At 38.3% G+C, this 26,255-nt stretch overlaps 1 protein-coding gene across 1 annotated transcript; it reads left to right on the top strand.

The window, feature by feature from the left end:
- Positions 1-1,941: 1,941 nt before the first annotated feature.
- LOC139715449 (uncharacterized) lies at positions 1,942-21,096 on the top strand. The gene is made up of 21 exons (XM_071627022.1): positions 1,942-1,993; positions 2,645-2,737; positions 3,482-3,838; positions 5,068-5,175; positions 6,001-6,119; positions 7,578-7,812; positions 8,526-8,727; positions 9,534-9,799; positions 10,478-10,623; positions 11,452-11,611; positions 12,899-13,258; positions 13,694-14,071; positions 14,541-14,654; positions 15,329-15,454; positions 15,994-16,101; positions 17,198-17,305; positions 18,033-18,149; positions 18,510-18,623; positions 19,194-19,322; positions 20,260-20,458; positions 21,036-21,096. The coding sequence occupies exons 1-21, from the start codon at positions 1,942-1,944 to the stop codon at positions 21,094-21,096; spliced, it is 3,552 nt and encodes a 1,183-aa protein (XP_071483123.1).
- Positions 21,097-26,255: the final 5,159 nt, after the last annotated feature.

Below are 26,255 nucleotides of genomic sequence, written 5' to 3'. Positions count from 1 at the left end.
GTCATATTTCCATTGTTTACAACTAATGGACAATGGTCTTTCTGACACTTCAAATCGAAATAAAATGACAAGGAGCTTTTTTTCCCGTAATTGTATAAAGAAAATGGTTTACCTCAATCATTTTAACGAGCACTCTCTTTCTGTTTCTATTATTCATTTTGTCCTTTCATCATGTACAACGATTGCACTGCAAAAGTGATAATCATTCTCTCCTATGTTGAAACAAACAAACAAACAAAACATCGAAACATAACTGGATTGCTTGCTAACCCCGATCGATGCTCAGCCTTGTTTGATCAAAGGGCCCTTATTCTTATAATGTATTCAAACTGCAACCTCACATTAATAAAAAAAATGCTCTTAAAAGTAACGTGGTAAAACTCTATGTTTGAATCTGCTTTATTACGCAGCAAATATATTCTAAGATGTTCTATTCGTTTCCCTGTTCACCATTGTTGGTCCTAGTGATCAGTGTGCTTTTATTGGGAGTCCTTTTTTAGTCCAAGCTGAGGTAAATAAATGAACTACTCAGAACCTAGCTTATCCCCGCATTCGGGAAAAGGATATTTCTTTCTTTTTCTAAATTGGATAGATCTGCACTTTGTTCGTTTTCAAAGGGGCATAATGAAAAGGAAACATCATGAAACAATTTATGAAATTAATGATCAAACAAAGAATTAATTTGATAATGTTCATTAAAGGGGATGGCTAATAACTGATCAGTGGGAATCAGTGGGAATGATGGGGGATGATTGTTCCATTTCTTGTGTCATTCATTTAAGAATACATTATATATCTATTGTGTGTAAATTATTTACTTCAGAACGGTCTCATTTTCAAATAATGTGCAGTTTAATGCCCCGTCACTGTACAGGCATGCTAGCCTGGAAACATTAAACTGCACATTACTTGAATATGAAACCATTGTGAAGCAAATAATTTTCACACAACAATAGATATATAATGTATACTCTTAAATGAATCCCACAAGAATTGGAACTATCATCCCCCAGCATTCCCACTGATTCCAACTGATCAGCAGTGGCGGATCTACAGGGGGGATTTGGGGGGTTTAAATCCCCCTCTTGGGCTTCCAAGTTAGAAAAAAAAGAACACATAACCAAACAACAAACAATACTAATCAATAATTTTGAAGACCAAAATGAACAAAAAAAAAAGCACTTTTCTTGTGTAAAAGTTGTCAATTTCAAAACTGAAAATGCTCATACACTAACAATATACATTATCATAAATACGCACTATAACAATATTTACTTATGAGTGAATTAGTGTATAGATGGTAACCTCGCATCCTCGAGTGTGCCCCGTGGAACATACCTTCAATAAACCCTACATTTTTCCTTTTCTTCATTGCTTTCTTGTGATACAAGAATAATCTTTATTTCTCGTACAATGTGATTTCGTTTTAGCTTTTAATGAATACATTTCAGACGAATGGCAAAGTGAGAATGGCTCTCTCGCTCTGTCCGTCAACTTGTAGTGAAATGAATAGTTTGCATAAGTGATGATCATAGTCCTTCGCAGTAATTTTGTTACTATGTTTAATTTCCTATACAGGAATTTTATTTAAATGCTCTGTAAACGCGACTTTTATACTCAGTTTTACAAAAAAGGTCCCTGTGCGTGGGAAGGGGTATCCCCCTCCCACACCCTCCCCCGCTTTGTAGCTGCGTTCTCTCGCCGAGGATCTCACACCGTCACATGAAATAATGTTATACCCCCGTATAATCATAGTCCTTCGCAATGATTCTATCCAATTCTTAATTTCCTAGAAATTTGCTTTTAAATGCTCTATAAACGCGACTTTTGTACTCCGTTTTTACAAAAAGTCCCTACCGTGGGAGGGGGGTATCCCCCTCCCACACCCTGCCCTCCCAGCTCAGTCGCTTCGCTCCCTCCCCGAGGATCTCACACCATCACATGAATGTGCCCCCTCCCAAACCAGAGGTGTTCCGGCGAGCTTGGGGAGCGGGTGGGGCTGCACCCCCCCCCCCTCTCTCCCTAAAAAAATATACAATTTATATTTATACTTGTATATATTTGGGCAAAAAAAGAGGGGGAAATAGAACGTGCAAGTATGCTTAAAATCGCAAGCTGGCAGCCCTAAAAATGAAAAACTTCCCTACTTTGGGAGAGGGGATACCCCCTCCCATACCCTCACCCCCCCCCCCCCCCCCACTCGCTTTGGTCGCTCGGGCTTGGTCGCTATGCTCCCTTGCAATTATACCTAGCTCAGCCCCTTAAACCCCCTCCTTGGAAAAAAGCTAGATCCGCCCCTGATCAGTTACTAGCCATCCCCTTTAAACATGTAAACAAAGTTGCCAACATGAGTAACAAAACATCGAGCTCCAGTCCTAACGTCGAGGATACCATGACATGGGAGCGATATTTGTCTCCTTTTATCCTTTTTTTTACCGCTTAATTAAAGACTAATGATTACGAATATGTTTATACTCGCCGGTGTGGAAGTATTAAACAACTCAGAGGTATTAGTGTTATCTATTCTCCTCCTTTCTTTGAACCCACGTGACCGAATTTTGATGCTATTGACCAATAAGGCCATCATTGTGAGGTATTCGTCTTTGTTTTAACTCTCTCTCTCTTTCTCTCTCTCTCTTTGCAGGGGTCGTGTCAGAATCCGTTAGGATGATGCGGAAGTTTCTCTTAATCTGTATCTTCTGTCTTCTGCAGTGGCGTGCTGCCTCTGCAGAGTCAGGTAAGCGTTACCATGGTTACGCCTAGCCTTCCAAGAACATTTATCACAGACTATATCGACGTTATGATCATGATAAATGCTGTCCTCTCAGTTTGATTTATGCCCATATACATTCCAGTGTGAAATACGATATTCTTTTTTCAGTATAAATGTGTTGTATATGTTTGTTACGGCGACAACACAATCACAAACGAGTATTGGTTTTGCCACTTAACCTGCTTAGGTGTTATAAATAGATGATATAAAAGATGATGTGAATGATTTATTTAAGTTATTTTCAATTGTGAGAAGCAATTGTTAAAGATCATGGCATTTTTCTTTAACTGATTCCTTTTTTTCTCAAATAATATTTATTCATTTCCATTCAAATAATATAGGAAACATCAATTCGCTCTGGTATTACTTTACAAATATAAAACTGATGCAATAGTGAGCAATGGTTCACACACACACGCACACGCACACGCACACGGAAACGTACACACGGGTGGTAGTGTAGAGAAAGATGAGTGAATTTATGACAGACAATAAACTGTAGCTTTGAAATTGAATTGTTTTACGATGTAAATAGGGTGGTCCACCTCAATGGTGTATAGTTGTTGCTGACAGGGATCTCGTCTGACCCCTCTGTCTAAACATGGAATACTGGAAACGGCATGAGTACATTGTGCTTATTATGCGATATAATAGCGTGTGTAATGTTGGTTTTATTCTTATGTTTCAATTTGATTTTTGCTGCTATAGTTGAACACGAAATCGTTACTCTGTCCGGGCAAGCATCGGAATACGTCCTCTCTCCGTTTTACCCGGAAAGTTACGATAACAATCGAGATATAATCTGGCACATCACCGCTCCGGTGGGTCATGGCGTGAAAATGGTCTTCGTTGACTTCGAGCTCGAGACCGGTTTCGACTTCCTCGAGGTCGGCTTCGGCTGGTCGCCCGAGTGGGAAGGGGCGGGCATTCTGGGTAGATTTACCGGGACGAATGTGACGTCAGAAATCGTGAGCCCAAACCAGATCGTGTGGATGCGATTCACGAGCGACGTGTCAACTTCTGCTCGTGGATTTATCGTCCAGATCAGCGCTTTTGAAAATGAAGGTAGGAAATACACTGCAAACATATCGTCTATATTATCACTACACATTCATTAAATGGAACTTATGGATCTTCTTTGATACATTCATTGCGAAGTTAAACATCACTTCCAAAGAATGGAAAAGTCGCCGAATATCTATTTCAGATTTGGATATCTTCAAAGTACTCTAGAATTTTTGCCTTCCAATAAAATGTAATTCATATCATTTTGTGACAATTAAGTTATTACAGAAGCAAATAAAAAGTCAGTCACATCTTAGAAAAAAACTAGTCTTGAAGTATTGAATTGGCCTTGAAAGTCAAGTCAGATGACATGTTTGGTTTAACCGCAAAATGTTTTCGATTTCAAGTCATTCTTGAACGTTTGAGTTTCAAAGAAGGCAATGAAAATGCCAACCTTTTGAATTTGGGAAAAATATCAAATTTCTTGAAGGTGATTACTTTTTTCAGGTTTATCATCATAATCACTGGATAATTTTTTCTGTTGAGAGTTTTACCTTTTGATTAGTGAAATAATGTGGAGACCGATCAAATGATCAGATCGACAAACGATTGACTATAAATGGATGAATGATAAGACAGATTGATTGGCTCATAATATGTCACATTGTTTATTCATATAATTAACATCGTTGAACAGCAATAATCATTGTCTTGAATGTGTATATTTATAAACAAGATATACTTAAACATGTCCTAATCAAACATATTGTTCATCTAATAATAATCACAGGTGTGGAAAAAACTCTTGCACAGAATTTAGTTTGGTCATAGAAAAATGCTCCCCTTAAAAAAGTCCTTTGTTTTAATCTCTGATCATGCCAGGTGAACATCATCTTAACTCACTCTTAACTCATGAAGCACAGAAAAGCACTCTTCCACATTAGTGCAGTATATAGGATACTGTATACTAGTAGTTTGATGTCCTCAGACACACAAATACAAACACACGCCATTCGATCATGCCCAATAAAGCCCTCTGATCACTCATGAATGGGCGTGGACCAGCCCAACTCGGTCTCGATCTTACCAAATGGCATTCAAAGCAAGAACGATTCACTCGCTCTCACAAAAGCCGAATCCTCTTTTAAGAACAAGATTATCGGAAATCTCCTTGAAACATAATCATAACCACAATTCGCGTTTCGGTATTTGTCGACATTCCGTTTTATGCATGGCTGCCCACTGGCCTTTCACTCTCTGGCCACAATAATCGCTTCACCTATGTGAAGAATGCACGGAGGACGAGTTCCAGTGTTCGAGTGGACAGTGCATCAACAAAGACCAGGCTTGTGACGGCAACAACGATTGCTTGGACTTCTCTGACGAAGACCTATGCCGTAAGTCTCAATAGCTCATCTCGTTTCTTGTCCGAGTGCCCCCCACACGTATAATGACATCAGCACCACTATCAGACCTTTTGAAAACTCTGTGCTAATATTTTATATGGACACAATGCGGCGGAGTGAACCCTCTTTTGACACACCAAAATAGTTTTCCAAAAAAGCAGAACGTGTGGTTCCTTTCGAAAGAGGATGCTTGCTTGTAAATGATTGGACACTTTTGTAGTAGATTTCGGCTGAAGATGAAGCAGTCAAACTTAGCACATATCGTAAACAAGTTTCATGCTTGAACTTGTAATATAAATCATCGCTGAAAACTTCTGGAACATTCCCTGAACAAAATGATGCATTTGCCAGGTATATAGAGATTACAGTTTGGCGCCAAGCTGCACAAACGCCATGATATACAGTGTATATTCATTTACCTACCAATGCCCTACAAATAGATTGGACCCCACACGTACGTGTGTGTTAACATATACCATGATAACTGGAATTTACGTACAATATCATAAGCCAGAAAGATCTAATTAGCTAGGATTTTTGTCAAATTCCGGGGAGGTCATACGAAGCAGTATAATGTGGCCATTATGTAAGATATTGTGTGCGTTTTCAAGTTCACTACATTATATCAATTAGAGGTTATTTTGATAAGAATTTGCATTGATATTGCAGTGAGAGATTGAGAAAGAGATTAATACTGCACTGTTGTAGTAGCATATAGCATATATACTGGTCAAACTGAACATTTCAAAAGTGAAGACGAGTCACACAGAAGCATATAGAAGTTTGTTTTCATGCTCTGTTCCATACCCGTAACAGCAACGTGCGAAGAGATCCCCCTGGAGGTGTGTAGGAGTCGATTGGATTACGACACAACTTTCTTTCCTCATCAGTACGCCACCAACGCCACGGTTGCCCAGCAACGCTTTTCAGAAGTTGTAAGTGGCTATTTATTTATCGTCTTTATAAATGTAACCGAAACGAGCATTTGTGACTCTTACTAACTGCAGATCAGTTTTTAATCTTTATTTGAAAAATTAAAAGTTGTATACAATTTGCTTACCGCAAAAGCAAACTTCACCAATTCTACACAAATGTAGCCATGAAATGATTATATAATGTAAATGATTTGAAAATAACTTCTACATACTGTATATATATATATATATATATATATATATATATATAAATAATTCTTTTTATTTTTTTAAATATTCTGTTTGCCAACCATCATCTGCTGCTTGGCACAAATGGGCGCAACACAAACATTCTACTTATCAAGAGCTACTGGGTATTATTAAAGCATGAAAGGGAACACAAATTCATCATGTACTGGCGTGAAAAAAAAAGCATTGAATGAAATCCACCAGCAGTGTGATGATATTGAAGTCGTCATTGCATATAGTTTTATGTTATATCAAATTACGTTGTATTATATCATATCATATCATATTATATTATATCATAACTTTATTTGCAGTTGGATGAAACTAATTTGAATATCTGTGTATGACTGCATTCATTTCCAGTTGCTGTTTTTTTATCCAATACTTATTTATCAATTTGAAGATATTTAAAGACTTTTAATGTGTGAATTATGTATAATGAATATTATGTACATTGTATGTGAGGGTGTGTGCAATATCTCTTCTGTTGATGCCTTATCTTTGTTGTTAAAGTTGGAGTTATTAATTTTTATGATAATGTAATTATAGGGTGACATTTTTTTTTCTCGGGGGGGGGGGGGTTGTCAATATGAATCAGTTGTTGTGTAAAGTGTCAGTTTGTTTTATTTCTTTTCTTTATGTCTCCCGGTAAAGTTGTAAAGCTGTAAAGTTTGATGTAAACCAAATATGGTTAGTCTTCGGACTTTTATATGGTGTTTTTTTTTCAATAAAACCGAAATTGAATATTATATTATATTATATTATATTATATTATATTATATTATGTTATATCATATTATGTTAATAATTATAGGAAGGAGGAATAGCCCTCCTTAATTCCCATCACTTGAACAATAAGAATTTGTTAGCATATCGCAGCATTGCAAATTGCAGGCACAAAGTAGATACAATGCTTTGAAATGGAAAGTCGCGTTCATATTGTTGTGTTTACATTAGAAATACAATAGATGTGTCGGTATCTAATTTACGGACTTTGCGAGCTCCTAGGAAAGGGATTAACATTTTGATTAATCAGTTATACACTTTATTTCGTTTACTTGTCATGCTAAGAATCACTATTTCAATAATTCTGTTATGATCTATGTTGCTACGATTTTTTTTTGATTGCGAAATGAACGAAATATCACATTCCATATAACATGATATCAATATTATGTTTTGATATGCGCGGCCATTGTTTTCTTCTTTTCACCCTTGTATCAACAAAAGGTTGTAGCCATTTCTTCGTGCCACTCCCAGCTGATCACCTTTATGTGTTCGCTGCTTTACCCGGAATGCTCGCACAACGGACCCACACACCGGATGTGCTACTCGGACTGCGTATCCGTTAGTGATGCATGCCGGGACGACTACGAGCAGGCGTGGAATCGCCCATGGCCATTTCAGTGCTCAGGATTTAGCGACGAAGACCAAAGAGGGGGCAGCTGCTTTGGTCCTTCCGGAGGTAAATCTGAGGATTTAGCGCTAGGGGACAACAATTATACAAGAAAAGCCCGAATTAAAAAAAAAAAAAAACACGAGAAAAAGTTGAGTACGGGGTGCAAAGAAGGGAACGAATTTGAGAGGGACCTCAAACTTGAAACCAATATAGCTAGATATTCAGGCGTACAGCTGCCGAAGAAAAAAAAAAAGGTGAACAGAGCAAGACCTACGAAGGCTGTTGCAGAAAACAACCCACACAATAAACCAATAACAACCCAGTCTAATGAATGGCGTATCCGCTCCGAACAAAGATTAAAAGCACAATCACTAGGAACACAAATATTTGGTCATAGAAACATGACTTCTTTCTTTTTCACCTTGCTGATGGCTTCGGTGACAGAAATGAGTGCTCAAGTGAGGATAAATAATCCAAGAGTATTTGAATAATCTATCGTGTAACAAATCATAATAATGTTACTGTATTTCATCCTTCTCTTCTTCTCTCTATATCCTCTTTATCTTCTCCTTTTTTTATCAGATCCTGCTCCGTACATACCTTGGTCTCACCTTTCCAATATTCCTGCCAGATTGATGTCAGGTTTTTAAGTGTCACTGTCAAGCGTATACCCCATTTCCAAACTACTTGACGCTACATCTCCAGTATCTCTGATTCCAGTGCTCACCGTTTGCTTGTTTGTTCTTTGTTTTCCATTGTATTCACACACTTCATATCAGACATCTTAGGCACGCGGGTGTGCGGTACGCGTCCAGGGTACGACTCCGGAGGCCAGTCTCGCGTGGTCGGTGGCGTGAACGCCCGTAGGGGCGAATTCCCGTGGATCGGCTCCATGCGGAGGACCAGCGACTCGACCAGAGACCATTTCTGCGGAGCGTCACTGATCGGCAGCCGCTGGGCTATCACCGCTGCCCACTGCATGTACGTATTTTTTTTTTTCAAATCATTGGAACCATGATTTAATGGTAATCAACTTTTCATACTCCCAGGCAAGATTTAAATCAGTGTGTAATCTGTGCTCCCAGTGTGCGGGTAATATAAACACGATGCTCAGTTCGGAATGATCTATGGATTTTTTTTTTTTCTGGCAATGTTTGAATAGCCGCAGTGATGAAAATTGATCGAGGTTTCACATACACTATGTTTACTATAATAGCATCAAAATACAAATAAGACAAACTTTTTGCTTTATAAGCTATCGTCTTCCAAAATAAAATATTGTATGCAGTACAGTGCACTTTCTAGTTTACTTACTCCCCAAAGCACACCGTTTTGTGATCAATATCCGACAACCATTGTTGGGACAGGGGAAAATATGTATAAAAATGAAACAATCAGCTTTTAGGATGTTATATTTGCATTACTGGTGATCGCACGATTCCCCATCGTCTAGAATGCGTGCATGTCTGAGCCTGACAATGTACTAAGTCCTTAAAAAACTTTATACAGATGTATCCCACTTCCAAATCCTGATTAAGATGGAATGCCTTTTCCGAGTAATCGTCCTCTTGCATTTAATTATTAACCTTTGCTTGCAGAGGAACAAACACACGTCTCTAAAAATAATAGAAAATTACATTGAAACAAGCTCAAAAAGACTGATGTCATCATGATAATGACTTTTACAACCTTGATTTTCTCAGTGTAAAAAAAACAACAACAAAAACTGGTACTACAAATATCCCTCCCTTGGTTAATCTTTGTTTTTCTTTGTTTTGTACACTCAGATTCTCCTACGTAGATCGCTTGATTTTCGGCACCATCGATTTAGCGGGGGAATCCAGCACCGCCGTGAGCGTTCTGGTCGATGAGATCTTCATCCATCCCGACTACGACGGCGATTCTTCCGACAATGATTTTGCCCTCATCAAGCTCGCCGAGGATGTCCCGTTCAGCGACTACGTCAGACCGGTGTGCGTGGCGGAGTCGACGGACGAGCTGAGAGCGTACCGACGCTGTCTAGTCTCTGGCTGGGGTTTGACGGAACAGGGAGGTGAGGACTTCAGATGAAAATACTATTAGCATTCATACGTAAAACAAAAAGAAAAAAATCGGGATAACGATTGCGATCAACATCTCAGATTTTTTTTTTTCATTTCTGTTTTTTTTTAAACAAGCGTACACACGGTCAGAAATAGCAAGATTTGTATCCCGCTATATTCCCGCTTGAGTCTATCCCACAAGCACAAAAGACATGGGGGCTTTCTGCTGTTGTTTTGTTTTGTTCTCATTGTGTCTTTTATGCTCGGGTTGGATGGGGTGAGCTGTTCAGCCTGTAAATCTGATTGAGAGTCCCAAACTTTCGTCCCTTACTGATTACATAATAGAAATGATAATTCATAATCGACATTGATGGCTTTTATGTCTCTGATGATGATTTGGAAGATGACTTTAATGAGAATTACTTTCATTTCGATGTTTTTGTGCATCACGAACATAATGCCATGATTGTAATAATGATGATATTAATATTAACAGCACTGACAGTGATGATAATGATTAGAATATAACTAACGTTGAACAAGTCATCGTCATCATGATCATCATTTTTGGTCATTAATAGGTCCATCTTTAACTTCTTACATTTTTTTGTGTGCTAAAATCATTTCTGACATAAAAAGAACAAAAATCCACGTATTCTTTTTAACCCTTTCTTTCGTTTTTGATGTAGGCCGCATGTTGCCAGATACGCTCCAAAAAGCCGTTGTCAATCTTCTCCCATACGAATACTGCAATTCCACGGAATCCTACAACGGTACTCTGACCGAAAACATGATATGCGCCGGGTATGAAAGAGGGCGTATTGACACTTGCCAGGTAATATTCCAGACAATTTTCATATTTTCCCATAATGCAGTATATAAATCGACAACTCCATATATAGATTTGTGGAATTCATTTTCGTTCTTGCGCAGAGAAACAATACTTTGAAAAACCTTAAGCAAATTACACTGAACAGGGATGATGACATAGGAGGTTCACATATTTCAGAAATGTAGCAGTGTAATTCCATTGTAAATACCGCTTGCTTGCGAGTTCACCTGTGTATAATCTATGCATATTTTGTTCTTTTGTTCTGCTTCCTTGAGCTCCAACTCATGCATTTTTATGGTGACTCTGGCATGTCATCATCCTTGTTCATTGTAATTTGTTTAAGATTTTGAAAATATTCTTATTCTTCATCCCAATTATCACGAATTCTGAAACTCTGTCCTCAGTATAACTAATTTATAGTTGTTCAAATGTACAAATCTGAAAATCATATGGAGGTCTCCTTCAATGTTTTTTTTTCATAATTAGAAATAATTTCTAGGGAACATGGCTCAACAATGAATTCATTTCCCTCCTGCTGGGTACTCAAATATTATATTCATGCTGACCAATTGTATCAAAATAAAACCAACGAAAAGAATCTCCATGGATTTGTTCCAAGTGTGTTTATAGATTAGGATTGACGAATGAATCTATTCTTAGGTGAGGACGAGTCAATGAATTTTTAATTACAACACAAGTAGCAAACTGTAATCGCGTAAGGAGTGAAAACAAGGCATTCGCGTAAGAATAAATAATAAAGTTAAAAAATGGCCCGCGTTTATAGAAGAGAAGAATGGCATTGAATATCATTTTGACCTTTGACCCACGAAGGGAGACAGTGGCGGACCTCTGACGTGTGAGGGCGACGACGGCAGGTGGCATTTGGTAGGGGCAACAAGCTTTGGCGAGGGATGCGCACAACCGAATTTCCCCGGTGTCTACGCGAGGATCTCGCAGTACCAATCGTTCATAACGGCAGTGGTTTCTGGAGGTACGTATAACACACTCAATTGTAAATGATAGTGATAGAGATAAGTTATCTTGCCTTATGCTTAACCTGAAATAGAGAAAAAAAAACAGCAAGTTGCGGATGTTACACCATATACTTTTATGCGTGTGCTTTATACAGACGTCCCTGTTTGTCGGCTGATTCGTCTTTTATCTTTATCTGTATATCACAGGAAATAAGGATGTGCTAGGGGTGAAGCTGTAACACCATGCATTTACTAAAATAACAGGAGTCGAATAAAAATAAAGACAAATAAAATACCTACATTTCTTTTATATAGAAATATCATAGCGCAGTGATTTTAGTTGCCTGTTGCCAATTACAAGGATGGACAAAACGGCGTCATCTTTATTACGATGAATTGTTCTTACAAGTTCCATGTTATATAGCATAGAAATAGCGCACGGAACGGAACGCGAGGTTTTTGTAGATAGGTGCCGCCTCTGCGTACGAGCCGCTAGGCGATTACGCAGTGCGCACCATTTGAATATACCGAGCGTCCACTGCACTTACACTGTCGCACAACGGAATAAGTGGGCTATTTCTTTTATAAAATAGCGACTTTTGATCAATACCCCTCCCCCCCCCAAAAAAAAAATATATATATATATAGAAACGACATTATACACGATGAGTGATAGACAAATTTCAACGCGATAACGCCAGATAACGGCAATCAAAGGCCAGCTCACACTGCGATTCTTGCGATGGGTTGTAGCATCGCAAGCGTTGTGTGCCGGTTACGTTAGATCAATGGCACGCCCGGATGAATAATGATACACAAAATCAACGCAATATCACGAGAGTGGTATATCACTTCTTCTTGTTTTTGCGCGACATCTGCACTCCCGTGCAGTGCGCGATAAAAGTTGAATGCCACGTGACGCGTTTTGACCAATTACCATGCTTGAAATCCGCTAGCTATATATAGAAAATACGCAAACATGTGTAAATATTTAAGTATCATTAGCTATCCATTTGTGTGATACTTATGCATTCATGATATACAAATACCATTCTATCTATCTATAACTATCTTTCTGTCAGAATTTAAAAAGACAAAATACTTACATGCTTTGTCATTCTTTCAGAACATTCCAACCTCTTCTGTCTTTGAATTTGACTACTGTAGCATTACAAACGAATCAGTAATAGCAGAGACACAGGGAGTATAGAACACGCACATTTTGTTTTTGGTTGTTTTTTTTTTGTCGCAACATCATTTGCATTACCAATGTCAATATCATACATACTTGCCTTGTTTTACAGCCATTAGGCCAGGAATAACTGACATTAATCTCGAGGAAGGTTCTCAAGTCGTGATTTCTTCGCCGAACTACCCCGACGACTACGACACGGATACACTGTTGGTCTGGAAGATCACCGCCCCTGAAAATCGTAGCGTTAGAGCAAACTTCCTCGACGCCGACCTCGAGTTCAGTTACGACTTCGTCTACGTGGGCAACGGCCTCACTCCTCTCAGTTTTACGGAAATCGCGGCGGTGACTGGATACGAGAACCGTCCCTCACTGACGTCGAGCGGCCGCTACATGTGGGTGATGTTTACCTCTGACTACACGATCACCAGCAGTGGTTTTCAACTAGAACTCTCGGACGTTGACCCAAGAGGTTTGTGTGCACCTATAGGAACCTATAACAGCGTGATAATTCACTTTGCGTGAATCACTATTATTTTAGATACTTTTGTCGTTGTTGCGTATTATTGAAACAGTGATTGCGGAATGTTTAGTATAGCTGATCCTGTTGTGACCTGTTTAGAAAGCAGCGTCTTTGTAGAGAGAAAACCAACCCACGTGAGAGATCTATCGTCTCTTGAGAAGAGCTATCAAAATCTAAACTTGAAGAAATTTGAAGTTAAGTGCAATACAATGTTTCCATTTTCTCCACTACTTGTTTCGTCTCGGATGTTGACTAACCAGTTGTTGTCCCACCAGTGGCATCTTGTGACAAAATGTCTTTGAAATAGCTTTGCCGAGTGAGGCTCCAATAAGCTTGCAAAATACGTCTTTGTTACTCTTCCTATGCGTTGTTTTCTTTGTTAAGATGACAATTCTCGCATAACTGTGCGTGAGCAAGAGATCACCCAGCTAGCCTCGCCGAACTACCCGGGAGACTACGAGAGCAACCATCACGAGGTGTGGGTGATCACCGCTGCGGAAGACTACAGTGTCGTCGTCGAGTTCGTCCATTTCAATCTCGACTTCTACACCGCTATATTGGACTACGGCTACGGGGCAAGCCCAACGGGAAGGTCGTTGGAAGGGACCCTATTCGGCGAACAGCTGCCAGCAGATATTGTGTCCCCCGGAAATTCCATGTGGTTCCGATTCGTCAGCACTGGTGATGTGTCGAGCAATCGCACGAGAAGGGCGATAGCGGGAAGAGGTTTTTTAATGAACATAACGTCCACGTTAACTGCAGGTCAGCATCAGGGCCAATATTTTGACAGAAAATGTGACATAGATAGTTATATATAACGACGAAAGTGACCTCGTTTGTCTATGATGCCAGACCACCTTCAATTTTGCATGTCAAAAAAAAAAATACGACAAAGTAAAGGTTTAGCATGTTCTTTTTTTTTAATAACATATTCGTAGTACCATTGATGATGCCATGATGACAACTTAAGTAATGATGAATCGAATATTCTTAGAACAATGTTTAAAGTTGATCATCATTCTGTAAAGATAAAGATGTTACCTTTTTTCACGTTGTTTTCTAGCATTACTGAATGTAATCCGGAATCGCAGTGTGATTGATGTAACCCTAGCCCTATCCGTTTCGTATTAATTTCCTTTCCATATGAGTGTTTGGGAGTGTCGTGCATTTTTATCTCATTGGAACAGGAATGGTTAATTGCCAAATAATGTTTTCAAACTTCTGCTTACAGGGATCGACGACTGCCTAAGTGGACCGTGCTTTAACAATGGTACCTGCATTGATCTGCTTGGAGGCTTCCAGTGTAATTGTCCGGATGGCTTTGGGGGTGACGAATGCGGCTTTGGTAAGGACGAGATAATTCCATGGTATTACCATTTCACAGGAGTCGGTAATTTAATTTCTATATTTAAAACTACTACAGCCGTAGTAAAATGACTTCTACCACTACTGCTAATAGGGGATTGCGTACAAAAGGGAAAGCATTTTATCCCTATGATCAGTTTGATCTCCTACAGGTCAGACGAAATATAATAATTTTTATGGTAAAGCGTGATGACTGTCACTGCTCAGAGGCAGTGGCGGTCATCGTGATTTGCATACTCGGCTAGCAATATTCAGCGCAATGCTACCGAGATTCGTCACAAATCAAAAGTTGTAGAAATTGAAGTGCGTGTTCCGAAGGATGGACAGAGAGGGTTATACCAGGTCGGAATTGTCGGAATCATTCCTCAAAGAAAGGAAGAATTACAAAGGTGCTGTTTGTTGCATTTGTTGTCTTATAATTATCACCTACTATGAATTCCTTTTATACGCATATCGAGTATTCAAACATGTTTCTAGTGTTGTTGGTGCTTTTCTCTTTTTCTTCTTAATAGAAAGGAAGTGTCCGGAAAAGAAGCATGTCAGGTCCTTCACTCATCCAGAGTTCGGTCAGAAATGACCGGGAAAAAAGACCGAAAACGATTTCGCCCTTACATTGATTTTCCACTATTCCTTCCCGTAATTCTATACATTCAGATAAAAACGAGTGTTTGTATGACCCCTGCCAGAACGGTGCAACGTGTGACAATGAATACGGGTCGTTCTCCTGCATCTGTCCACCAGACTACGTCGGAGAACTCTGTGAAACTTATATTGATAACAGTGAGTAAAGTTTTAAGTCAGTAAATCTAGCGTGATTTTGAATAAGGCTACAATAGGAGAACATACAAATTGTAAAAATGAAAGTCTCACGAGATGAGTGTTATAAAGTCCGAAATGACATTTTTTTCTTTTTCGAAATCCCGAGATGTGATATATTCGAGCATCTTTCAAAAGGTATTTTTAATGCTGTCATCAGTCAGAAAGTGATACACAAACACGGATTTGCTACATCCATTAGCCAGTAGGTCGTAAAAAAGAAAAAAAAAACTTTGTGAATGTCATCTAGCTACTTGTGAATATAATCATATCTATAGGACTATTGAATGTATTAACATATACAAATCCGTTTTCAGCAAAATATTTCCTTGATCATTGACCGACTGATTAATTCCCTCGTGCAGAAGAGCGCCCCCTATCTTTCAACTTAATGTGTTACAATAATTTATGTGTATAATATACACATAAATATCATCATATTATAATATATATAATTCCACAAACATAGTGAAGTATAAATCTTGCCTCAATTTATGTTTCAGGTCCCTGCGAGAATCACCTCTGTGCCAATAATAGCACGTGTGTACCCATCGGGCAGACGTACGTTTGCCAGTGTCCCGTCGGGCTCATCGGACAGTACTGTGATCGTGGTATTTGTTCTCATCTTACACTTTTTTTCGTAAACTTGTTATTCCTTTTCTTTGATATCAGTTCGACTAAAAACTAAGGATAGTGCCAGGGAAATTTCATTGCATATTTTGAACTTGTAGACCATTGAAATATGCTGCTATATTTGCACTTCAATGTCTCGAATCATATTTGGTACTTTGAAAAAGTATATTTTCATAACGGCTGATAGCGAATTTGGTTGTGTGTTTGCCATTCATTCAACGTATGATGTGAACCTAGGAGAAAAACAAAATCTGAAATCTTAAGTCAAGATGTTTGTGTCAAGAACGAGTGTCGCAAACGGAAAGTAGAGGACCAGCAGGAGCTTTTGCCCTCCCCTGACTTTAGAATTGTCCTTTTCTCTGGACAAGAAGCATACACTTTAATAAAAAAAACAAAAGGACTAGAAATGTGATAATAAACGTTTTGAACCACCCTTCAGATAAAAGCAGCTAAAACACCTGAAGCATATTATGCAAATGTGCAAGATGGTGAAAATGATTTCCTTCGCCCCCGTAGGCATAAGGTTTGTGAATGTGTGAGTGTGTATGTGTTTGTGTATGTGTGTGTGTGTGTGTGTGTGTATGACGTGTGGTATGTATTGAGTATGTGAAGGCTTGAGTAAGTCTACATTCAAATAAAGAAATGGATATCACCTTTAAAAATGAAGAATTGATGTTAACCAATTCGAATCAGTCGTGATACGCCAAAAAATATTTTATTTTGAAATACTCAAGGACATTCCTTAGCAAATTAAGTTGCCTAAGAATGAAAGGAGAGTAAAAGGTTAGTCAATCCTTTTTTTTTTCTTCAAATGATAGAATTTATTGATTTCTCGAAGCAACATAATTTTACAGAGGATAAATGAATTACAAAGTTATTACTTCAACACAATCCTGCTAGTCAATCCTGCTTATTTGTCTTCGGAGTTCAGAATCCATAGTTTCATTTGTATCCTGAAGTAAATCTTGCGCATTCAGAATGAGTGTTGAAATAATAATATACGCAAATGAGGATGAAATGCGAAGTGAAAGATGTCTTACTAAAGCCTATTTTGTCCCTCATTTTGATACGTAGAGCCGTGCGATGGCGACCCCTGCCTTAATGGAGGTACCTGTGTGACATTCCTATCAGACTTCGTGTGTCGCTGTCCCTCTGATTACACCGGAAGTTATTGTGAAACCGGTGAGTCACCCCGTGATTTGCCCTAGGTCACTAGAATTATTCAGCAAACGGTATTAAAAAGGAATGTTGTGACGAAAAAGAGGTCCTGATTTTTCTATATGTTTTTTCCGTATGATATGTTTCTCGTTATGCAGCTGCCAGATTTCGTACTTTATAGTCATATTGATGGGGGAAATTGACAACTATAGATGAAGGCGAGACTGAGACACCAAATCATATAATTTGGAAGAAAGAGAATTAGAAGTAGAATGGCAGGGGATCTAGGTGTGTAGAGAGGGAACATAGAGCAGACATCCTTAGCGAAATAAACATATCTTAATAAAACTTATGTCCCTGAAACTTGTAATGTTGATATCAAAGGATTTGACTCTCGATTTATCCAGCACTAAATGACAGAGGGGGAGAAACCCATTGCAGTCAAAATTATAGTCGAGAATTAAGTCTACAATTATCTCTGTATATAAAATCATTGTCAAGACAGTATTGCGTTGATACTGTCGAAAGTTAGAACGTCTTCCGTATTGAGGATGCGCTGCCATTTTGGCTGAGCGCAAATAGCAACGAAGATTCTCCGGATTGAGACACAGATATCTGTGTTTAAGACACACGCCCTCTGCGGTATCAAATATACACTTGTAATGTATGACATGGAAACACAGAACTAGAGTTCTGTGCATGGAAATAGTAACCAACTGATCTAGCTACTTCTTCCCTCTTCCACGATCAGATATTAGGAATCCGTGCGATAGCAACCCATGCAGCAACAGTGCAACCTGTGTCGTCTCTGGGACGGCCTACTGGTGTGTGTGCGAGCAGGGATATGCTGGATACAACTGCGATACAGGTAAGATCGAAAAGCAAAAACCTTTCAGAACTTCAGGAATCATTTTCAGAAATTTAGAAACGAATGTGTAAAGTGGATCTGTTTTGTATCTGACATCAGTGTCATGTCTTGACATCCACGTCATGACAAAATCAGCCGTGATATCAGCAAGCTGGCAACTCAGCCGAACATCACAAAGACCTGTCATACCACCCCTTCAATTTATGTCAAAGAGGTTACCATATCGAAATTAAGATAAAGAATCACAAAATGTCAAAGCTTCAGAACGTATCTTGCCAAATTGTCAAGCATTATCACCTTGTGACGTCTCGATATTTTGAAATGCCAGTTTTACCGATATGCCCCTTTGTTTATATTCAGATATCAACGAGTGCTCTAGTCTCCCTTGCCAGAACGGAGGAACATGCCTTAACGAAGTAGGCAGGTACACCTGCCAGTGCCGCCCTGGCTACTCCGGAATAAACTGCGAGGAGGGTACGTAGTCTCCTGTAAACTTACCTTCGTCCCATTCCAAATGTACGTGTAACTCGCTGAGGCCATTTGGATCGTAGTTAAGTGACTTCTAGTAAAGACCGCCACACGTACCTCATATCGCACGCAACAGTAAAACATATGAATGACTTTCGGTTTTGAATCGTTAACATGGACATTGATGAACACTAGGTTGATATTAAGAGTCCAATATTTATAGTAAGGAAGATACAACAAAGTTAACTTTAAATAACTGTTTGTATCCAAATGTAAATAAAGCAAGCATAAGTAAGCAGGACAGAATAGCACGATCAATTAATGACGATGATGAATTTCCTCGTGATTAAACATTATGAGTGAAATTTCTCCGGTGTTATATTACTCTTCTTGATGTTACCTACAATAATTTTCAATGATTTGCATGACATACACAATCATACACCGTTGACGTACAATATGGGATTATGTACTCTTGAGAGATACACACACATCTAGCCCTAGGATTCTGCTGTTGCTCTTCTTACTCTTTACTAGCTTCCATTTCATGGCGTATTGTTATTTTCTTTCTAATAGTCAACTACTGCGATTTGGAGGGAGAATGGTACAACGACTGCAACGACATGATAACCATCGTAAAGACAGCCACAGGGCTCCTTCTCGGCGACTACACTACAAACGCCGAAGCACTCACCGGATACGACGGTAAGAAACCGAGGGACAGAGCGTTGATCTGTGAAAACTTTCTGCTCACTTCAAAATGGGATGAAAGTTGCACCTTTAAAGTAATTTCCGATCGGAACAGGACCTTAGAAATGATGGGGACAGTTGTAACATTGTCGCAGGCTTCTGGTTCCTTAGGGCTCATCCTGCTACAGGATGATCTACGATACTTTTGAAGATCACTGTTCAAATAGGAAAGACACTTGTAACCGAAAGATGACATAGTTTTCGCCCAAAATTGCACAAGCAGGGTCCAATAGACCAAAACGTATTTGGAGCTGATACTACGTCAGTACATTCGAAAAAAAAAGTTGTGTTAAAGGTGGTTGACTGATAAGAAAAGATGTTTGCGCGTCTCTTTCACCTGGAGTTTTTTTTTTTACCATGACGTAGACAGCACTCGGATATCCTTGACCAAATTTACTTCTTCTTATTATATTGTATGTTTGTTTAATTAACTCTATATCTTCTCTCTTTAACTCTACCTTACAATACATATAATATTATATATGTTTATATATATATATATATATATATATATATATACATAAGGATTGTACTCGAGAAATAGCGATTTGATATAATTCTTGCTGTTGCTGAATAAACACAAACTCATGTCTCTTTGTCTTAATACATAGAGTCACTATAGAGATGATGGGAACATAAACGCAAGAAATGGTCTCAACCACAGTCTTCTCAATACCGACAAAAATCTTTCTCAGTGTTTTCTATTATCATTTCTCCACTATTGCCAGATACTTGTTACTTTATGCATCAAGTTGAGGAGAGACACAGTTGGTTAAACGTCTTGTCCAATGTCACAACTTTTGCTTTGTCACTCTTTCTTCTACTCGGTGTTTCAAAGTACTTTGAACGTGCTTACTTCAATACAACTACATACCGCTTTCCTCCTGAACAGTTCCAACCGTTCTGGTAGGGTATGCCAACCAAAACATGGACTTCCCTTCTTTCGGGTTCTTGGTGGGTCGAGACAATGGTCAGTCAACCACAAGCTGGTCCGGTCAGTGCCAGTTGTGTGACGGACAGGAGGTTCTCTACACGACGTGGACCAGCACGCGACAGGCTAACACTTGTGTGGATGTCAAGAGGTCCACCAGGTCAGAATCAATGAAATTAAATGAAGGACAATATATGACACCATCCATTATCGCACGACTCGATCTCTCTGCAACATTTTGCGGCCACATTCATCTTTATGATCTTTGTTAGATTCATAGAATAACATAACCTGGTTTGGACACATTTTCTAATTTACCTTTTGCGTACTGATGGACTTACGATACCTAGATGATTGTTTCAAAGCTCGGGTTTTCTAGCAGTCTCTAGCTTGTTTCAACGTTCAGCGGTTACTGTTGTTCTTATAGTGATGTACAAAAGAGTTATCCACAGCTTTAGAGGACAGATGTGTCTATGTAATTTCCTTCACCTCACACACTGTCCTAATTATTGATCAATGTGAAAGTTTTCCTGGCATAAGGCTATATTTTCATTGCCAATAATTAGTTTTGTATATAGGGCCTACGAGCATAATGAATTAATGGATTCAACTTCGTCCTTTGATATTTTTTCGGTGAAATTCAGGAAGGAAACAGAATCATTGATAATTGTCTTCATATGTGTAGGAGATATGCTTATTTTGACATTTCAATTCTTTTTATTCCATACCATTTGCAGAGTTGGTCAGGACAAGTGGACCCGATATCAACAGCAGACGGCCCCGATGCGAGATTTATAACATCGAAATTTCTGGAATCTGACCGTTTCCGACTTATTATGAAGGAGGAGATCAAAGACTCTAAACGATAAAGTGCCAGTAGAATATACTTTACGTCAAAAGATACTGCAGACGACATACAAATATACTTGGCCTTTTTGTATGTAATCTTCATATGATGCTGCAGTGTAAATTTGTGATTTTCATTGTTCCGCAAAATAAAAGAAGTGCTAAGCTAAGTAAACAAGCTTTCTTGAAGCACCACCTGCGACATGATGAAGACTCCTTCTTTGCGATTAATTATTTCAAACTCCTCTTCACCTTTCGCAATAATGGGCGGGCCTTTAACCTTAATTAGAATGTATTACCTCCTCCCCTTATTGTAGTTGAGTTAAATGTGGCGTACTCATAAAACCAATGATAGACATTGATTAGGCTGAACATGCTAAAGTTTGTAAATACTTCCTTATAATTTGTATTTGCATTTGATATATATATATTTTTTGTAAAAAGCATGTGGACAAAACAAATATCCATGATTTGAACAATAAGTGGTCAAACTGGAATGAACATAACTTTCTGAAGTAGCGTACACATGAACTCAATGCTACATTGGATAGACTCAGAATGCAAAAGTTGAATACATTTTATATCTTATGATACTATATTCTGAATTCATACGTTGCTCACAGATGGACGGAAGAGATGTCTTGGTTAATATCATGTGTGATACGGCGCATGCGCCAAGAAACGGATGTCTGGAGTATTGTGATACAACATGAAAGCATCAAGAATTAACTTGTCTTTCAGACCGACTTTATGGTATGTGATGGTTTTTCTACACACACACACACACACACACACACAGACACTGACATTACTTGGAGTACTATCTTTTTTTTTCATAGAAGTGAAGAATGTATCAAATAATAAGGCTGGCAAATAAAATAGGCAATATTGATAATAATGGTCGTTAATTTAAATGTACTTTCAAATTTAGATGGTTTGTATCTTTCTGGCGAGTACTGTAAATTGTATTGACAAAGTAGTTAAGTCCTGATTACTACTTTGAAATTCTATTGAATGTATTGTAATAACTAATTTCTTGGTGCTTATTTTTGCTATACAATTAATCATTTTCGAATGAGATAATTGTGCTTCATTGTTTTGTGTATCACTGTAGTTTCAATGTAATTTATTCTTCTAAATTGGGATTCATTTTTATTAGCTTAACACAGTGACATTGAATGATTCTCATAAATAGTTCATAAGTAGTCTAAAATAGGTATTTATTCTTCAAAAAGTTCTCTGTAAACAAAATGCAGAACGAAGCAGCGTTGAAAACGACATTGTAAACTGCAAGCAAGCTAAAGTACGTATATCTCAGATCAGTACGTGTATTTCGATACCAACGCTAGGATCAAATGAATGTATACAATTGTGTTTATATTAAACCTGAACATGCTGGAGTATACACATTGAAAATTTGCTGTGCCTTGCTCACTTGTATTACTCATGGCTGTTAGTCAGAACTACAACAACCGCTGTATTTCATAGCAGAACCATGTATGTTTCCATATTTTATAGCATTTAGTAAATCGAACAAACGTCATAAAAGTGACGTATAACCACGTGATCGAATGTCGCTGATATCACCACTCTTACGACACGCCCCTATAATCCTATATCAAAAGAAGTTAAAACGAAAGAAAATATCATAGCTGCTAACATAATGCATGCCACAAACGCGTGACTCCATGTTTCAGCCCGATATACCTTCATGGCGCACCTTTTCAACGGAGATTAACCAATCAAAACCCATCTCTTATTCAACTTCATTTCATCCAACTTTGAAGGTGAACGACATTTTCATGTTCTACCAACACAAAGAAGTACTTAGCTAATGTACTGCCGACCGACCTTACAGTTGCAATGAAAGCAAGGAAAAAGAATATACAAAAGGCCTAACCTGCACAGAAGCGATAGCCATGATTCATGCAGTGGGGGAATAATGCAGGCTGTATCTCCCTCTCTGAGCAGCAGACGGTGAATGGATTTTTTTTGGTAACAGTAACATGTGGGAAAAAACCCACACAAACAGCCCAAGAGTATTGTTGTGGCTATCAATTCATCAGTGCACGCTTTTAGAAATCGATCTGAGTGCTGTGCTCCTTAAGGAAGCTTCAATAGATTGCTTCATCCAAAGCAAATAAAAAGAAATCTTCCAAATGACATGGAAAAGCTTTCGGAAGCTACATTCAATTGAATACTCTGCTTGGAAACATCGTCATTAGTAGACAATCATAGCTTCCAATCAATAAAAAATATCAAAAGGATATAATGTTAATATCGCAAATAAAAGGCGTTCGTGCGCACTTTCGAATAACTATCTTCTGAGATTTTTCTTTTCTTTTCAAATATCAAGTTACCTCCATTTAAACGGCAGGTTTAATAACAGGGTGGGTAATCATGTGGACATTGGGAATAGTAAGTGATGGTATTCATCACAGTTCCCTTACTCCGTCAGAAAACACAAGTCTCGGGGAAAGAAGTTTTAACCTTTATGTTAAAGAACTCAATGACATTATCTTTATAGAAACACAGCTTGCGCCATGAAAGGATACAAAATGTGACTCAGGATTTTTTTTTTCAATTGATGAAAGAGAAGAACGTGAAGTAAGTTAGAAAAATATAGCCAAAGAAAGCAAGGATAATGCAACTCTTCATACAAAGGACTTGTTCAAAGTTGTTTATTCTCTCTGAACAGGAAAGAAGTAAATACGTGTAAATACCTTTGTGATGAGTTAACTAAAGGAAGAGGAGTAGGTCGCGTGTTCTGTATTTACTGGCTCAATGTCTCCCACACTAATGAAATCAGTAAAGCCAGGTAAACTACGCGGGAAATGAATATGATTGAACTATCACCTCTTCATCAAAAGGAACCAATATTACAATCCAATCAAAACTTCCCTATCGAAACTTTAAAGGCACTCAAAATTGCATGTTCGGTTAATTCGTTAATTCGTTAATTCGTTAATTCGTAGGTGCTAGATGATGGACATTTTGATTGGGAATATTATTTTGTTTTAACCCGTTCCATACGGGAACCTGGTGGCCTGTGTATTAAGTCTATGGAGATTTCAGAATTTAGTATGGAACGGGTTAATAGGTATTTATATCTACACTCTTGACATTATCTTGATATCGCCTTGTTTATCATAATGCGCTTATATTCCAAGGGTAACCCCTGCAGTTTTACTATGATAACTATTAAACCATACAGTATTGCCATGTAATATTCTTTTTTGTTTACTGAGTTAAGCGGGGAATTGCGTGTGTGTGTGTGTGTGTGTGTGTGTGTGTGTGTGTTTGCGTGTGTCTGTGTTTGTGTGTTGTGTCCAAAATGTACACACTGAAGAGATTCGAAGTCAAGTTCTTTTATGAATCCAGCGCCTTGCCCACTTTTACCACAGTTCTTCGAAGTATAAATATACCGAGGCGGTTGTACTTCTGGAGTTCCAACTGGCTATACTATTCGAAGAGCTGTTTTCTAGGAATGTGCAAAAAATTCCAGTGGTAAAAAACATTTGTGCCTGTGGTGATCGGGTTTGATGCCGGATCTTTCAAAACAATATGAGGATTATAAAACTCAAACACAATATTGGGTATACCCTATTTTACAATTGCTTATTTGCTCATTAAGTGAAAATAAAATCAAACATAAGTCAGTCCTCACCGGAAATATGTGCAAAGTATAAATCAAACTGCATTTTGTGAAAGGGTTCGAAACTTTAACCTCATCATGCTCATGGAAAGTCGATGTCACACCTTTTCAGATTACTTTCCGAAAATAAAACTGATGGTAATCTTCAAGTAATAATATAATATAATATGATATAATATGATATGAAATAATATAGTGTAACATGATATAATGTAAAATGAAATAAAATAAAATAAAATAAAACAAAACAATATAACATAATGTAATGTAACATGATATAATGTAAAATGAAATAATATAACATAACATGATATAATAATTATAATAATAATGACAATAATATTAATCATAACATAAATGATGATGATAATAATGATAAGGTGTTGTTTATCCAGGGTAGCCTCTTCAGTATTGCAACTGCTTTACCAGAGGGCCTATAAACGTTGCTAGGTATCCATTTATACATGTATTCCTATTTTGTGGGCAAAAACATCTTGTCAAAGGACGTAAGCGCTGGGTGGGAATCAAAATACATGGCCGGCGCCACATTTCTAAAGGTGGCAGGCAGTTTGTATTTCTGATGTCCCTTCCGGATTTCATCAGCTGACAAGCACACCCACAAAAAAAGGGCCCCCAGTGCAAATTTCCTTCCGGGTTTCTTCACCTGACGAGCAAAAAAAAAGGACGAGCCATCGGCCCCTCGGTTTCGCCCTGAACTAGGGTCCCTCGATCGGAAGTCGGGAGTCTTAACCACCACGTCACGTTGCCCCAAGTACAGGTCTTTATAACTTAATAATTATGTCAGAGTAGAGTACATACATGGCCAGTCGAGTTATCAAAGATTTATATACATCGATCTTTTCGCAATTTCTATATGCGCATTCTCGCGTCTTCGCCTTAATATGTAACGTTCATCTTTCATATCAAAGTAGAGTTGGCTAAAATTATTACCATTTCAAATACATAGAATACTATCTTCCTTACAGAGTGGATGGTGATTATACAGTGAGACATGAATGAACTGCCTTCCTATCTATGAGACAGATGCATTCTTGCTCATACTTCAAATAATTTTGGCATCAAGGCTAGTTCACAGGGAAATAAGACTGATGTGACTCCATTTCTTGAACCGCCTTGGTAATAGAAAATAATTGTCACAAACATTAACTCTGACATTCCAAACGCAATGTGGAAAGCGCTTCATTTTGGTAACAGAAAATTTCAAATGTAAAAGACGATATTGATCTATTTGCTATGGTCACTACGTAACAATAGCCATTGTCAATCTGGCATCAGCCAATGATCTTTTGGCATTTCTCCTTACGGGGGCCGTCGTGGTCTCTATGACTATGACCATATTAATTCTCATGCGAAAGGGTGCCACGCAGATGTAAACAAAAACAGTTTCCAAATCATAGGAAATGGAAGCCGCCGCGAATATTTCCTTTCATAAACC

This window comes from Diadema antillarum, unplaced genomic scaffold, assembly GCF_040938485.1.
Source record: "Diadema antillarum isolate AM-2024a unplaced genomic scaffold, OU_Dant_1.0 scf00000049, whole genome shotgun sequence".
Classification (NCBI taxonomy): domain Eukaryota; kingdom Metazoa; phylum Echinodermata; class Echinoidea; order Diadematoida; family Diadematidae; genus Diadema; species Diadema antillarum.
Note: the sequence above shows the minus strand (reverse complement) of the source record. Positions and strands in the feature narration are given on the sequence as shown.

Bases quoted from the DNA above. Each gene is read 5' to 3' on its own strand.
- LOC139715449 (XM_071627022.1), top strand. From the start codon at position 1,942: ATGAATGTGCCCCCTCCCAAACCAGAGGTGTTCCGGCGAGCTTGGGGA. The intron at 5,176-6,000 runs GTAAGTCTCAAT...TACCCGTAACAG, and splicing joins CTCTGACGAAGACCTATGCC to CAACGTGCGAAGAGATCCCC. The intron at 8,728-9,533 runs GTACGTATTTTT...TTGTACACTCAG, and splicing joins ATCACCGCTGCCCACTGCAT to ATTCTCCTACGTAGATCGCT.